At 41.5% G+C, this 16,812-nt stretch overlaps 1 protein-coding gene across 1 annotated transcript in view; it reads right to left on the bottom strand.

The window, feature by feature from the left end:
- Positions 1 to 342: 342 nt before the first annotated feature.
- THEM4 (thioesterase superfamily member 4) overlaps positions 343 to 16,812 on the bottom strand; it is a 28,579-nt gene continuing 12,109 nt past the window's right edge. Inside the window, exons 3-6 of the mRNA XM_049616240.1 lie at positions 13,699 to 13,855; positions 12,990 to 13,100; positions 7,076 to 7,200; positions 343 to 4,036 (exon numbers count right to left, since the gene is read on the bottom strand). Coding sequence (XP_049472197.1) covers positions 3,996 to 4,036; positions 7,076 to 7,200; positions 12,990 to 13,100; positions 13,699 to 13,855 — 434 coding nt within the window. The 3' untranslated portion in view covers positions 343 to 3,995. The remainder of the gene's footprint in view (positions 4,037 to 7,075; positions 7,201 to 12,989; positions 13,101 to 13,698; positions 13,856 to 16,812) is intronic.

Here is a 16,812-nt window from a genome sequence, read left to right as displayed (position 1 = left end):
AATCAATAACTAAGATGAGAAATAAGCCAATTCTGTAATTCTGAGCTGATCATGGTAGGGATTATCGAAAAAAACTTTTTAAACCTTCCTTGGGGGCGCCTGGCTGTCTCAGTCTGTAAAGCATGTAACTTTTAATCTCAAGGTTGTGGCGCACCTGGTTGGCTGACTCCGTTCGTTAAGTGTCTGACCTCAGCTCAGGTCATGATCTCAAGACTCTTGAGTTTGAGCCCTGCACCGAGCTCTGTGCTGACAACTCGGAGCCTGGAGCCTGGAGCCTGTTTTGGATTCTGTGTCTCCCTCTCTCTTTGCCTCTCCCCTGCTCATGCTCTCTCTCCCCTTCAAAAATAAATAAACGTAAAAAAAAAAAAAAAAGGTTGTGAGTTCAAGCCCCATGTTGGGTGTAGATAATTCTTAAAAATAAAATTAAAAAAATGTTTTTAAACCTTCCTGAGACATAAAATCCATTACTTTTTTTTTTTTTTTAAATTTATTCTGAGAGAGCACAGGCATTGGGGAGGGGCAGAGGGAGAGGGAGAGCATCCCAAGCAGGCTCAGAGCGGTCAGCACACAGCCCAAAGCGGGACTCAAACTCACAAATCATGAGATCATGACCTGAGCCAAAACAAGAGTCAGATAGATGCTTAAGCAACTGAGCCACCTAGGTGCCCCTAAAATCCATGACTTTCAATGATTCAAATTTGAAAGAGATTTTCTTATCTCTACCATAAAGAATGTTGTATACTTGGCATTGAAAGAGATGTCTGTCTAGGGTTCCATGATGGCTATTAAATAGAATAATAAATTTGGCCTCATGATTCCCTGGGATAGAGGGAAAGTCAGGGTCTCGAGAAGGTAATGGGAAGTGAAACGTAGGAACGTGAAGGACAGAAGTTTCTTAATTCAGAAAAATGGTTTTTCTTGACTCATTTCCCATTAGATAAAAAAATTAATCTTATTTTTTGTTTGTCCTTTAAATTCCCCCAACAACGTATTTCTGCACATGAGTATCTATTATATTTCCTAGGCATTTAGAAACTTAAATTTGGGGTTAAGAGCAAAAGCTTACTTCCTAATTCTGTTTGGTCTGATAGTTCAAGGATATTTTAACACTGACCCCCAACAGTTCATAATCTTCACTCAAAGTGCCCCCTAACCCCCAGGGTAAAGAGCGGGCCAGGCAGGAAGGGCTGCACAGCAGCAGCTACTCAGCAAGCTGGTGACGGAGTGGGGCCAGCACAATTCTCACACACCTCCCTCCTTCTGTTTAGTCATCTTCTGCCAATCTTGCATATTTATCAAAATACAATATGATGAAGGCAAGAATGCAGGCTCTGTCGAGCCCAGGAACAGTCTGCTGCAAAGCAGGGAAACCATTTTGCTCTCGGTTGATGTGGGGAACCCCTGTATTAGCAACCTAGCTTTCCCCTTAGCCGACCTTTGCATCAGCCAGGGCCCCCACATGCTGCAATGCAGCCCGGACGCCATCGAACCAGTGTGAGAACTAAAACCTTTGATGTGGGCAGAAGGGAGGTGTGCACATATGTAATAGAAAGAAGAAAAATGGTTCTTTTGGCATTCTTTCTATTAGGTTCTTTTTGCCTTACATGAAGGTCTGGTGTGCTTCAGGAGTTTGGCAAGCCTGTTCAAATAAATGAAATGTTTAAGTACTTTCTGTGTCTAAACTCCTTTCTACCAGAGGGAAACTAGACAGCAGTGCCGGCTCCCTTCAGCATCCCATTTTTACACATGCCTACTATCCATGAAGCAAGCTGAGAGGGCTCTCCCAGGAGCCCAGTCTTTAGTTTCATTAAACAGAAGACTAGGCAGACATGCAACTGCACAGCTCTGGGCCAGGCACCTCCCCAAGCTCTACCAGGGTTTCCAGGGAGAGGGAACTGCTAGCCTCACTATCGCTGTGACCCTGACCCTCTGCTGAGGCCTTTCTTACGGCTGGGGAACTACAGGTAGGCCCTAGGGATGGGAGTCCTCCATGGGCTGGGCCATCCCAAGGTCACCTGGGTCTGGCAGTGGAGGAGTCCAGCTGATCTTTCAGCTGTGCAAGGATGACTGGGTAGGTTACCACAAGGCTATCCCTAAATCATTCAGTTGAGCCACAGGAAATGGCCAATATTTGACCACTGAGACCTTCAAAAATGGCTATTTCACATGGGTTCGACCTAAACTTTTAATAAGGGGGGAAAAAAAAAGACAAGAAATGAAGCCCAGACTCTTGTCTGCAATAGATTCTATTCACTCTATTAGAAACAGAATATGTTTCCTAGAATACTAGTCTCCCAATTCATTTTTCATCTTGTCTAAGGTTCTGTTAGGAGTTGAATTGTGTCCTTCAAAAGGTGTTTTGGAAGTCCACATCCCCCCACCTGATAATGTGAGCTTATTTGGAAATGGGGTCTTTATAGAGGTAATCAGGTTAAAGTGAGGTCATTGACATGGGTCCTACCAATGAGTGGTGTCCTTAGGGGAAATGTGGACAGATATGCCCAGAGAGAAGATGATGTAAGGACACACAGAGAACACCATGTGAAGACATGAATGATGAATGTACAAGTCAAGCAATGTTTGAAGCTACCAGTAGCTAGAAGAGAGGCTTGAGCAATTCCTTCCCTATAGGTTTGAGAGGGAGCTGGGCCTTGTAGAAACCTTGACTCTGAACTTCTCTTTGCAGAACCGTGAGGCAAAGAGTTCCTGTTGTTTCAAATCACCCACTGTATTAACTTGGATATGACAGTGCTAATGCTATGGTCTGCATGTTTGTGCCCCACCCCCCCAAACCTTTCTTATGTTAAAATTCTAATGCCCATGTGATGGTATTAGTAGGTAGTCCTTTAAGAATTATAAATAATGAAATGGAGTCCTCATGAATGGGATTAATGCCCTAATAAGAGAAGATCTAGAGAGATCTCTAGCCCCTTCCACCAAGTGAGGACACAGTGAGGAAGTACCAGTTATGAGCCCATAAGCTAGCCCTCACCAGAGGGTGACTGTGCTGTAACTTGATCCTGGACTTTCCAGGCTCCAAACCTGTGAGCAATAAATTTCTGTTGTATATAAGTTACCAGGTCTGTGGTGTTTTGTTATCGCAGACTGAATGGATTAAGATATCTAGGAAATAAATATGGGCTTCTTCCAGTGATGATAAACTATGTTGTTGGTAAGACACAAGGGACAGTTTATATTAAAAATGGTACAGCTGTTGGGCGCCTGGGTGGCTCAGTCGGTTGAGCGTCGGACTTCTGCTCAGGTCATGATCTCATGGTTCGTGGGTTCGAGCCCTGCATCGGGCTCTGTGCTGACAGCTTAGAGCCTGGAGCCTGCTTCGGATTCTGTGTCTCCCTCTCTCTCTGTCCCTCCCATGCTCATTCTCTGTCTCTCAAAAATAAATAAACATAAAAAAAAATCGTACAGCTGTTTATTCTAGGATTCAGAGTTGAGTTATTCATTCCAATAGGAACTAGCTGCACTTCCTACTGTAGCCAAAAAAATTTGTTTGGATACAATAAAGCTAGCTTTGTAATTTATAACACACACACACACACACACACACGCACACATACCTCATTACTTCCTTTGGTTTTCTGGCATATCCAAGTTTGTGGTAAGAGTTTCAGTATGAGTTTTCTCTCTAGGCAGCAACGGGGCAGACATGCTTGTGCATGTGCTTGTGCTTGTGCACAAGGCATGCTTGTGCAGCCTTAAGGAACCCATTCAAAGTCATGTGAACCAGACACTTATCCTAAGGAGACACAAATAATTGCTGCCACTCTCACAAGGAGTACTTCTGTGTTGAAGAGTTTAGAAGATGGCACCAGAGTCCCTGGAGTTGTATTCTGAAGATCTGTTCAGGAAGGTGTGTTAGCAGGCTTCACCCTCTGGGGGACTCAATGGCAGGTAATTAGAGCAGGAGTGGCACAACAGCTTCTTCTGAGGGAAGGAGACCCTAACACAGACTGGTGTAGAATGTACCAGAAGCTCGTTTATGTCAACCTTGTTTTAGGATCCAGCTTTACAAATAAACCTAAACAAACAAAATAACAGAAGGTGACTGCCATTGGATGGGACTTCTCCGAGTAGAAATGTATACACAAGGAAGTGAAATTACAACTAAGCTATTTGGAACCTTTGATATTGAAAGGTTTAGGGAGATAGGACACCTAAACCACAGCCTGGAATGGAGTTTTTAAATTGACTGTGGATTCCAAGTGTTCAGGATCTTCCTCCTGCTTCTTTTATCCATCATTTCTGCAAACAGCTGATACTTGGGGGGTGGGGTAGGTGTGGAGGAATAGAAGACACAAAAAGCATTAACCATAAGGAAGAAAACTTAATAGATGCAACTATATTACCATGAAGAAAACCTTCTGTTCATAGAAAAAGATACATTAAAGCAAATAAAAGACAACTTATATACTGGAAAGTGAAATGTGCAGCTTACATATCCAATGGAAACATTAGTTTAATACAAAATATAGAAAGAACTCCTATAAATCAGTTAAAAAACAAAGGAAAAAAGGAAAAATACAAAAAACATGAACAAACAGGAATTTCACAGAATGGGAACAAATATGGTCAACAAATATATGAAGAAATGCTCATCTTTATAGGTGATCAGAAAAATAAAAAGATCACACAGAGATAACATTTTATAACCATTTGATTGGCAAAAATCCAGAAGTCTAACTTTACCAATTGCCAGAGAAGATAGGGATCTCATGTATTTGCTAGTGGGAGTATAATTTGGTATAGCTTTAGAAAACAAGCTGGTGTTCCCCTGTGGAGCTGAACACTCCCCTACTCTACTCCTAACTATCTGCCAATCTCTTGCCCGTGTGCACCACAGAATGTTCACAGAGCCCATTCATAGGAATCTGGGGCCCAACGTGATGAGAGGAAACAAATCCACTGTGGTTTAGTCACACAATGGAATATCATACAGCAGGAAAAATGAGGAAACTACAGGCCAACAACAGGGTGAACTTCAGCAACATGAAACTAAATGAAAAGAAAATCAACTCCCAGAAATGTACAAATAGTATGATCTCTTTTTCACAAAGTTCAAAACAAACAACTAAACTGTATATTCCTGAGGTATACACATATAAGGATGATAAAACTCAACAAAAAAATAATAAGGTGTGGACAAATATAATATTGTATGTTAATTATACTTTACTAAACCTCGGGGGGGGGGGAGCAGGAGGATGAGATGGGAAAGAAATTAGGTAGGGATATAATATTAAGATTCTGGTTCTTAGTTGGTGGTAGGCTTCAGGATGTTTATTATTAAATTAAAAAATAAACACATTAGTGAATGAATAAATAAAAGATGAGTGTTTTTCACGTACCAATGAGCCTGTGTGTCCTAACTCAAAGATTCTGATGAACCCAAACCTGGGCATTTGAGGTCCAATAAGATAAAACAGAATAGAAGCAAGGAAAAATTAATGGATATCTACATGAACTTGTCTAAATCCGAAGCTACAGATGTAAGGCTTCAATGGCTCTTCCCTTGCGAAGGCCCTGTGAGAGCAGGGGCTGCGAGTGCTCAAGGACACAATCTGGAAGCTCTTCTGGTAAACTGCCTGTAGAGATCTCAGAGGGAAGGGATGTGCATTTCCCAGACAGCAGCAGCATGTTGGGGTTTCCTTCCCCATTTGAAATAAAAATTCAGGTTTGTACCCAATTTTACATCCTTTTGCTTAAATTTCTTAAATTGTGCAAGCTTTAGGTACCACAAAACCTAGCTCCTGTGCTGGTAATCCACTGACATAAGCACGTCACAAGGTACAAGGGCCTATGGTGGTCTCTCCCTCCAACCTACTTGGCCTCCTTCCCAGAGGGAACCACTGTCTGTGTGGCATTCCTGAAGATTTATGCAGCACAGGTGTATACAGATCTTTTCCCCTCACTGCCATGTATTACTTTTTATCTTGAAATGGCAAGCTGACAGAAAAACTGTGAGACTAGTACAAAGAATGGTCTCCTCCGGAACCACTGGAGACTAACTTGTCAAAATGTGGGTAAAATGATGATATATGAAGTTATTCATATTATATCTAAGAGCAAAAGACCGGGAAAACATTCATGTCCAAGATTTCCAATTCCAACCCACAGAGCTCATTCTAGTTTTCTCTCCTTCCATATCTGGAAATGCCTTCTCTGACAGTGAGGAACCTAGCTCCCATCTCAGCTGCCAGCCTATATAGATGCCACTGTCCCCCGTGGGCTCTGACACCCCATGTGGAGCTGTGCCTTACCCTACTTGGGCTCTGACATCCTCCACCAGACACTTGCCTATGTGGACACCCTCCTCACTCCACTCAGGCTCTGACATGGTACTTGGGCCATCACAGCCATGGGTCGCTGTGGCCTCCAGGTCAATCCCAAGCCTACCATGCCTACTCTACCTAATTGGTTTTGAGGTAAATTATTCAGGAAGGAAAAAAGGAAAGGGCAAAAGGGAAAGAGGAAGAAAAGGGGACGAGAATGAAAGGGTCTCTTTACAGTTTTCATACTAATGATAACATACAACATTCACTGTCCTACATTTGTGGTTTTCATTCAACATATGTTGAGATAGCTCCATAATTAAGGAATTTCCTTATTCTTATTTATGGCATCACGATATTCCACAGAACTTTTTATGGCATACTCAATATGGTCGTTTAACCAGTCTCATATTGATGGATATCTGTTTGGCCAATCTTGCTACTCCAAATAACTTTACACGAGTAATGTAATTACTGTGACAGCACAGCAATTTCTACATTGTAATTTTGCACGCGTTAGTGGCATAAAGTCCTGGAAATGGGTGAGAGAGTACATGACTTTGTAGTCTGGATACATTTTGATAAGTAGCTTTCTACCAGTAGTGTATAAGAATACCTTTAACTTATGTTTTGCATGACAGGGACTTGAGAATTTCTGAGCATTTGTGGATTATAAAACCAAAGCAAAGCAAAAATAAAAACAGCCTCCAAAACCTCAAACACAAAACCCAAAATAGTCCAAACCAAACTGAACCAAACCCAAAAAAGAGATAATGATAGCTTCTTACTTGTTGCCTCTGAGTACACGGTCTTCTCATCCACACTTCGGATATTACAAGAAAGAAACAATTTCCTTCCTTCAACTTTATCAACTTGACTATTTATCACAACAACAGAACCGAGGGGGATAGGCCTGCAGAAGAAAAAAGGGAGACAAAATTAGTTTTTATCAGATTTATGTAACACTGAGATGACCAAGTGCTTGTGAAGGGTGGCAGTCTGTAATAACTGGTATCATGTGCGACCAACCACGTCAGATAAAACACCCCTTTACCTGAGATGACCCCAGCGGCTATCCACAGCCCCTCCCTCCTGAGTGTCACTGACTTCAGGTGGCGACTGGGCACCTGGGTCTAAGCTGTTCTCGAGGTTAGATTCAGAGAGGCCACCAGGGATTCAGGCTGTCCCTTCTGAAGACCCAGAGTAAAGTCTGAAGGGAGCTGAAATCCTTTAAAGAAGTGAAAGTGGGACCATGGGATGGTCCCATCAGCTTCTCTCATTTTCTGTAATAAAACATTTTCACCCAATTCCCTTTAGAGTGACTATCACTGGAAAAACATCCAATAAAAAATTGCCAGTAACAGCCTAATGTACTAAGCCAGCGCTGTACAAGAGAACTTTCTGTGGTGATAGACGTGTTCCACCTCTGAGCTGTTAATAGAGCAGCCACAGCTACTGCGATGAACCATGTTCATCATTTCCAATAGCCAAGTGGTGGAAAAAAACCAAATATCCACTAGTGGATGAATGGATAAACAAAATGTGGCATATACATACAATGGAATATTATTTAGCCTTAAAAAAGAAAAAAATCTGGGGGCGCCTGGGTGGCTCAGTCGGTTAAGCGGCCGACTTCGGCTCAGGTCACGATCTCGCGGTCCGTGAGTTCGAGCCCCGCGTCAGGCTCTGTGCTGACAGCTCAGAGCCTGGAGCCTGCTTCAGATTCTGTGTCTCCCTCTCTCTCTGCCCCTCCCCTGTTCATGCTGTCTCTCTCTGTCTCAAAAATAAATAAATGTTAAAAAAAAAAAATTAAAAAAAAAAAAGAAAAAAAGAAAAAAAATCTGTCACATGCTACAACGTGGACGAACCCTGAGGACATTTTGCTAAGTGAAACAAGCCAGTCATAAGAAGAGAAATACTGTATGATTCCACTTACATGAAGTAACTAAAGTAGTCAAATTTATAGAAACAGAATGGTGGTTGCCAGGGGGTGTGGGGATGGGAAAATAGGGAGTTACTATTTAATGGGTATAGAGTCTCAGTTTTGTAAGACGGAAAAGTTCTTAAGATTTGTTTCACAACAATATGAATATACTTCACACTACTCAAAAATGTATTTTTTTTAATTTTATTTTTAAATTTTATTTTTTTAAAATGTTTTATTTTTGAGAGAGAGAGAGAGAGGGAGAAAGAGAGAGAGAGGAAGAAAGAGAGAGAGAGAAACAGAGCATGAGCTGGAGAGCAGCAGAAAGAGAGGGAGACACAGAATCCCAAGTAGGCTCCAGGCTGATTTGTCAGCACAGAGCCCGATGTGGGGCTCGAACCCACAAACCACGAGATCATGACCTGAGCCGAAGTCGGACGCTTAACTGACTGAGCCACCCAGGCACCCCTCAAAAAAGTATTTTAAAAATGTAAGGCACAAAACCTGTTCAATCTAAAATACCACTATGAACTCCTATCCTTTATTAAACATTAAATACTTTCCAGCTGTGACACAGAAATGGCCCAGCAGCAAGGTTATCCTGCCCACCATGAGAACACATCTAATATTTTCCTAGTCTTTAGCACTATTCTCCATTAAAAAGAAATCAGGAATCTTTGTAGAGCAGCTATTCCATGTCTTGACACAGACATGCCTTCTTGTTACAAAAGTAATGATAGTAACAACGTTAAAAATAAGAAGCAGCCAACATTTACTATTTGTTATATCACCAGATACTGTCCTAGGTGCTTTACATGAATTAGTTGATGGCTCATAATGACCCTATATAGTATATTATCAACCTCTAAGTCACCTGTCCAAGGTCACACAGCTAGTAAGTGGCAAAATGGGCATTTGAACCTGCTCCAAAGTCTGTCCTCTTAACCAGTACATTATATGGTCTCTCTGGAGACAAAAGTACTTAAAAATATATCTGGATAGAAATGAATGGACAGGAGTCCGTCTAAAGAGACTCCTAACAGGCCAAATGCAATTTAAGCACAGAAAAGAGGGTGATAATTATAACTAACTATGTTATGGAAAGCCAGGAGTCCCTAATGATTCTCAAAAGAGGGAAAAGTTAATGAAAGAATTATAAAACTATAGCTATAATTCAAAAATAAGGATGGTTATGAGAGGATAAGTTTAACTTTTTAAGCATACAGAGAACAGTGCTGACAAGTAAGTGTTTCTTTTACACAGTATATGTCTGTCTCACATGTATTTTACTCTATGAAAGGACATTGCAGACACAGAGTAAGGGGTGTATATAGGTCAGGTTTGGAGAGGCTGCATTCAAAGAATTATGTTTACACACGGCATAAACAATCTGGTAGTTTTTCTGAGCTGTACGGGAAGATCTATAAAGGATTCCTACATTCAACAAGTGCCTTAGTTGAAGGTACTTACAAATCTGCATGAACTGAGGGCAGGCGAAGACTTGGACAGCCCTCATCATGCCCATCAGAGCTACTACGTCTTATGTTCCCTCAAAGTGTGTGACATGCAGGTAAGCTGACATGCGAAAACATCTATATACGTTCGGTAGATTTACATTCAGGGACAAATGCCATTTCAGACAATCTCCGTAAGAACCCTCACTAACCCTTTCCCCTACAGTCAGAGAACTGTCAGGAAGCCAAACAATTGAAGAAAATGCAGGAATTGTACCCTTAACAGAAAGGACTGATGACAGAATATAACCAGCTAGAAGGAAGGCAAATGTCTTGCCCAGCTGGAAGAAAACTCATGTCCTTGTCTCCTGGGAGATGGAGCCTGCCAATTAAATGAGATGCACTTAATTGTAGGTAAGCCATAAACCAAAGCAGAAAAAAATACAATGAAGATACAATGGACTTGGATACCAAAAAGGAGAAGTAGTAGGTTACAAGAAAAAGTGTAGGTCCGCAAAGTCCTCTGACATGGTAAGGAAATCTTGACGCCAACAGGGGCTTGGCTTCATGAACTCAGGCATGTACACCGATTGCCTTCAAAGGAAAAATCCTGACCCACCAAGAATGTCCAGGATGACTGCCCAGAACCTACAAGTTCAGTTAACTGAAATGGTTCTGCCAGGGTCTGACACCATTACTGGATGCCTAATGAGCTTAATAAGTATACTAACCTGAGGGAAATAGAAATGTTGACATCCTAAAGAAATTAATTAAGCTCACAATGAAAAATTTTGAATAAGTATAGGTGAAATAATAAGTTTTATGATCACTGAGATAATTGTGTTCATGGCAAAAAACCCACATTAAGGGAAAACCCCAATACCGGGCTTGTTATTTTATTTACTGAGGTATTTAGTAAAATTTGATTGTCCGTCCTTCCTTCCTTCCTTCCTTCCTTCCTTCCTTCCTTCCGAGGGTGGGAGAGGAGAAGAGAGGGAGAGAGAGAGAATCCCATGCAGGCTCCCTGCTGTCAGCAGAGCCCGACGTGGAGCTCGAACTCACAAATCCTGAGATCATGACTGAGCTGAGATCAAGAGTCAGATGCTTAACCAACTGAGCCACCCAGGTCCCCCTGATTATTTTATTATTATTTTTTTAATGTTTATTTATTTTTGAGAGATAGTGTGTATGTGCGAGCGGGGGAAGGGCAGAGAGAGAGAGAGAGGGAGACAGGATCCAAAGCGGGCTCCATGATGACAGCAGAGAGCCCAATGTGGGGCTCAAACTCAAAGAGCCGCAAGATCATGACCTCAGCCAAAGTTGGACACTTAACCGACCGAGCCATCCAGGTGCCCCCCCAAATTTTGTTTATTTATTTATTTTGAGAGAGAGAGTGAGCAAGCAGGGGAGGAAGGGGCAGAGAGGGAAAAAGAATCCCAAGCAGGCTCTGAGCTGTCAGCATGGACATTCAATCCACTGAGCCACCCAGGCGCCCCACTACTGACTTTAAATGGAAGTGTTGTGTGGAACGTCCAGGGAGTCTCCTAAAAAAGGAGATGGCTCTTCTGCCCTCCCTCAATCCTGCTGTCAGGACATGTGATGCCTCTTGGTGCCACTCTGTAATGTGAAAAGGTGAGCTGGAAGGAGCCTGCGTCTCTGGGAACCAGGGAGATGGCCATACCAGCCCAGAAAGCCTTCCTCTGGACTCCTTTATGTGATACATTTCTACCTTAAGTCATTTTTATTTTGAAGTTACTATTATGGCAGCTGAGGAGGGAGAAATTAAAGCAGCTGGCCTCCAATTCTTTCACATATGTGTATGTGTGTGCACATGCAGGCCTGTGTATGTGTATGTGTATGTGTATGTGTGAGATGGGGAGCAGACAGAAACCCTCCAGGGAAAAGGCGATAAATGACATTGTCTAGTTTTTTCAACTGGGCCTCCAGGAAACTGGCAAACTATAGCCCCACTGGCCAGCTGCCTGTTTTTGTAAATAAAGGGTTTTCTTTTTTTTAATTTTTAAAAAAATGTTTTAGAGAGAGGGAGAGAGCGAGAGAGAGATCGCACACATTTTATTTTTTTAGATGTTTATTTATTTTGAGAGAGCATGCTTATTGAGAGAGAGAGAGACAGAGAGACAGAGAGACAGAGAGACAGAGAGAATCCCAAGTAGGCTCCTGCTGTCAGCACAGAGACTGATGCAGGGCTCGATCTTACAAACTGTGAGATCGTGACCTGAACTGAGATCAAGAATCAGACGCCTAACCGACTGAGCCACCCAGGCGCCCCTGTAAATAGTTTTACTGGAACACAGCTATATTCATTTATGTATTTATGTATTGTCTATGGCTGTTTTTGTTTTGCAATGGCACAGTTGAGAAGTTATGTTAGAGACAGTACGGACTGCAAAACAAAATATTTACAGAAAAACTTTTGCTGCCCCAGAAATTAAGTGAAAAAAGCACCTAGGAGGAAGTGCCCTTTTCTGTAGAATGCCTCACTAAGGATTACTTATATTAAATAAATCCATAGTCTACAAGGCATGGCTTCCGGATGATGGCCACACAAACCAGACAACCCTCTGGGGTAGAAAATGGAGATGTTCTGTATCTTAAATGCCCCCCACTGTGCAAAGCAATAACCCATAAAACCTCATTTGGAGACCTCATCTACTGAATTGTTCTTAAACTCTGTTTTGCCTTGTTGCTCTTTCGCTCTTCCTATGCAAGTTTCCACACTGTTTTGTTAACTGTAGATGTGTCGCTGTAGGAACAAAGAATTAAGGAAGACCATGCTGGGCTTTATTTCTGATGGATACCAAACTCATCCTGTTGCCTGCCCTTTTATTTCTGTGTGAAGTTATACAGCTTGGATGTCCTGTTAGGCAGTGGATGCTGGTGCTCCACTCAGATCCCCTTCGATCCTTTTCTCACCTTTGTTTTTGTTGTTTGGTTATTTTTGCCTAGAAACTGCTTTGCTCAAACACAGAAAGCCCGAAGTGCTTGGAATTTTGGTCCCCAGGACAGCCCTCATCGTAGGACTGATGTGTGACAGAGTTCCCTCGAGGTAGGAACAATTCAGAGGCACACAGTTCACTCCAGAGCCCCTTGGATGATCAGGCTGAAGCTGCCCTTTGCAGGACTTTGACGACAGCCCAGTCTGGTTGGCTTCTTCCTTTACCCTGTTTGTTCTGTTCCTCCCACTCCTGTGCTAGTCTCCCCTGGGACCACTTTTATCATTGCACACAAATCTTTGTCTCAGGGTCTGCCACTGGGGAGCCTGACCCATGACATCTAAAAAGCAGAGAATATGCAGGAATTTACCTTTTAAAACTGATGTTGAGGCTGGCAGTCATGGCAACTCCTATGGCTACTACAGCACACGTACCAAGAGTAGCATCAATCATGGTTGCAATGGCACCTCCGTGAAGGAATCTAGTTACAACAGAGAAAGAGAAAGTTCTCAAAAGGTCTAAAAACAGAGCCTCTCAGGAGAAATTATCCAAGAACATCTCCATATAATTTACTTATGAAAGGTTCACTTCGTCCATGTTCAATGAACTGAATGTCAAATAATATCCATGTCCCCAGCATTTTTGGTCATAACATAATAGCATAGTATTGGTAATACACCAGAACTTAATGGTAATCAGAGCACAATCAAGCAGAAAGCTAAATTATAATGTAAGAAATTTATGTTTTTATTTAACTGCACACATCACTGTTTAACAATGTAAGAAAGGTAGATAAACAGAAACAAAGAAAAATAAAAAATTGAAGGCCTATAATCCCACCATCTAGTGACAAACTGCTGTTAACATGTTAACAATACTCTCAAATTATACTCTATTGTTCTGTCCCATGAGTTTGTGATTTAATAATTATAAACACCTTTCCATGTTAATAAATATGTATCTACATTGCCACTATAATGTCTTTAGTGTAGTCTATGGATATATGTGGATACTATAAGTTAATAATCTTTCAGATCAAGACTTCTACTGATCTATGGGATGTTATCTGTCATTCTTACCCAGGTACTCCTTGCAGGTAGGGACCTCCTTGAAATATGCAAACTGTCCTGTCTTCAACACAATTATGGAACATTGCATATTCAAAGCCCAGGCCTTCCTCAAGGCTTCTGGGAAAGAGCTGGGCCTGTGACAGTTTTTCTTTCATTAGCTTTGCGTCTGTAGGGAAACGAAGTGGATGGGCATATGAGAAACAGGTATAAGGAAGATGCCATGGCAGAGCTAAGCACCTGTACCTTGCAAGAACCACAGGTTAATGGAGGACTGATTACAATGTCAACCGGGTACAAAATTATAAGGAAATGGGAGTGTCCCATAGAAACAGAATATAGGATCTTTGCCCATGTGGAATTAACAGTCTAACTGGGGACACAGTAAACATAAATGAAATCAAAACCAAACACTTACACATGGCAATCAGGAAAAACAGTATATAAATGCTGAGGGTATACTAAATGAAACAGTAAATAAGATATAGACAAAAAGTCTTCCTAGAATAAGTATGGCTTAAATGGGATTTAAAGAAAATGAATAGTGTAACAATAGGGAGGTTTTCCTTGCAGATGGGAGTTCATCTTCAGTAAAGGAAAGTTACCATACTGAATCAAACTCAGATCCAGTTCAGCCCAATATTCTGTGTGACTAGGACTCTAAGCCCCAAAATTCAGGGTTAGAACCTTTAAAGTTCATGAAATCAAATTTGTGAGTTGTAATCAGACTTGGAGAAAACAAGCAGGGGAGGGGCAGAGAGAATCCCAAGCAGGCTCTGACACGGGGCTTGAACCCACGAACTGTGAGATCATGACCTGAGCTGAAATCAAGAGCCAGACACTTAACAGACTGAGCCACCCAGGTGCCCCTGAAAGCTGTTCTAAAGGTAGGGTGTGTTTATCCTTACACATCTATGTTAAGATTTAATTCCCCCAACTCTTAGCTTTCTTTCTTGGTTCATCATGATTTGCCACACATAACACTAAGTTTCTTTTATTGTTACTGAATTTACATTTACCAACTTGGAAAAAGATAGGAGATGTGAACATCTAGGAGAAGTGGGGAGAATGGCTTTTATTTAGGCCATGAACATCCCAGGGGCGGGGAAGGTGCCTGGTCTTCTAGACTCTGTACACTCAATAAGAGGCATACACTGCATATGCGCACACTCTATGCACTCTAGGGATTCCTGAGAAAATTAAGGGAGAAAGAGTTACAAGTGAGGACCAGTATCACAGGAGATGGGAGAATTTAGTTTTGGCCTTGAACTTGTTCCTTCCTCCACACTTTAGCCATACAGTGAGGAGATAAACCTCAATGACCTCCGAGATCCTTCCAGCTCTGACATTCTGGAACTTCCAGATAAGCACCAAAACTTTCTAATTTTTTACACAGGCATTCAAAATTCTTGATCTAGATTACTAAACCTTGAGGTTATCTCATAAAAAATGAGAAAAATAAAGGTGGTGAAATAAGTTTGTTAGAAATGCAGACTCTTAGACTCTACTCCTGAACTACTGAAGCAGTCTGCATTTTAACAAGACTCTCAGGTGCATCACATTCATGTTCAAATCTGAGGCACTGGCCGTTTACAACATGGGACAACAATGATGACAGCAGAGGAGTGGCATCGGGATCTCAGCTGTCAGCACAGAGGCTGCTTCAGATCCTCTGTCTCCCTCTCTCTGCCGTTCCTCCACTAATGCTCTAAAAAATGAATAAACATTCATAAAAAAAAAAACAAAACAAAAAAAAGAAAAAAATACCAAAACATTAATTGCTAATAAGTCCAAGTTTACCTACTTGTGGCCTCTTATTACAGAGTTAGCCAAACATATTGGAGTCTGTTAGTAAACATGTCCTGTGCCACACTGAAAAACTGCACTATGAGGAAGCATATGCTTATAGAAATCATAAAATGTATTCATAAATTTGCCAATCTACACCATGCTGGCATCACACAGTTCACAATTGCTTACTTCTTCATTTTCACTAGAAATTAAGGTTTTAATAGGTTGAGAATTCTAACATAGGGGCGCCTACGGTGACTCAGTCAGTTAAGTGTCTGACTTTGGCTCAGGTCATGATCTCATGGTTCGTGAATTCAAGCCCCATGTTGGGCTCTGTGCTGACAGCTCAGAGCCTGGAGCCTGCTTTGGATTCTGTTTCCTTCTCTCTCTGCCCTTCCCCCTCTCACACTCTGTCTCTGTCTCTCTCAAAATAAATAAACATTAAAAAAAATTTTTTTTTTAATTTTAATGTCCTTAAAAATACTAGAAATAATAAGGGAAATAACTGTATGCAAAGAAAGTAGGATGTATTTTTGGTAAGAAAAGGTTATGATGTATGGAGATGGGTTTTTGTTAAGGAAACAAAAGAATAATTTTGTCCGCAAGCAGAATAACTAGTTCTTTCAGAATGATAAGAGGAGAATAAAGGGCAAACTAAGATAAAGTTGGAGAGGAGAGAGGAAGAATCTTACCTGTGTGATCAAGGTGGCTAACACTGAATGAATTTTTATAAAAGTTTTTTTAAATAAGTTTTACTTACTTACCTGCTTATTTATCTTTGGGAGAGAGACAGACAGAGAGCATGTGTGCACAGGTGGGAGAGGAGCAGGGGAGGGGTCAGGGAGGGGAGGGTCTGAAGTGGCTCTGCAATGGGTAGCAGAGAGCCTGATGTGAGGCTTTAACTCACGAACCGAACTGTGAGGTCATGACCTGAGCCGAAGGCAGATGCTTAACCGACTGAGCTACCCGGGCGCCCCTAATATAAGTTTTAATAGAATATCAGTACAAAATTAAAATTTAACAATCTTTCACCTGTTAAAAGGACGTTTTTAAAATTTTTTTGAAGGTTTATTCATTTTTGAGAGAGAGAGAGAGACAGAGCATGAGTTGGGGAGGGTCAGAGACAGAGGGAGACAGAATCTGAAGCAGGCTCCAGGCTCTGAGCTGTCAGCACAGAGCCTGACTCTGGCCCAAACCCATGAGCCAAGTAGTAAGTTCATGTCCTGAGCTGAAGCCAGATGCTCAACTGAATGAGCCACTCAGGTGCCTCATTCCACTCTTGATAAGACATTGTGAAAAGTTTTTCTTTACTTTTTTTTTTTAATTTTTTTTTCA

Source organism: Panthera uncia, assembly GCF_023721935.1.
Source record: "Panthera uncia isolate 11264 chromosome C1 unlocalized genomic scaffold, Puncia_PCG_1.0 HiC_scaffold_4, whole genome shotgun sequence".
In the NCBI taxonomy this organism is placed as follows: Eukaryota; Metazoa; Chordata; class Mammalia; order Carnivora; family Felidae; genus Panthera; species Panthera uncia.
This window is presented reverse-complemented; position numbering and strand designations above follow the sequence as displayed.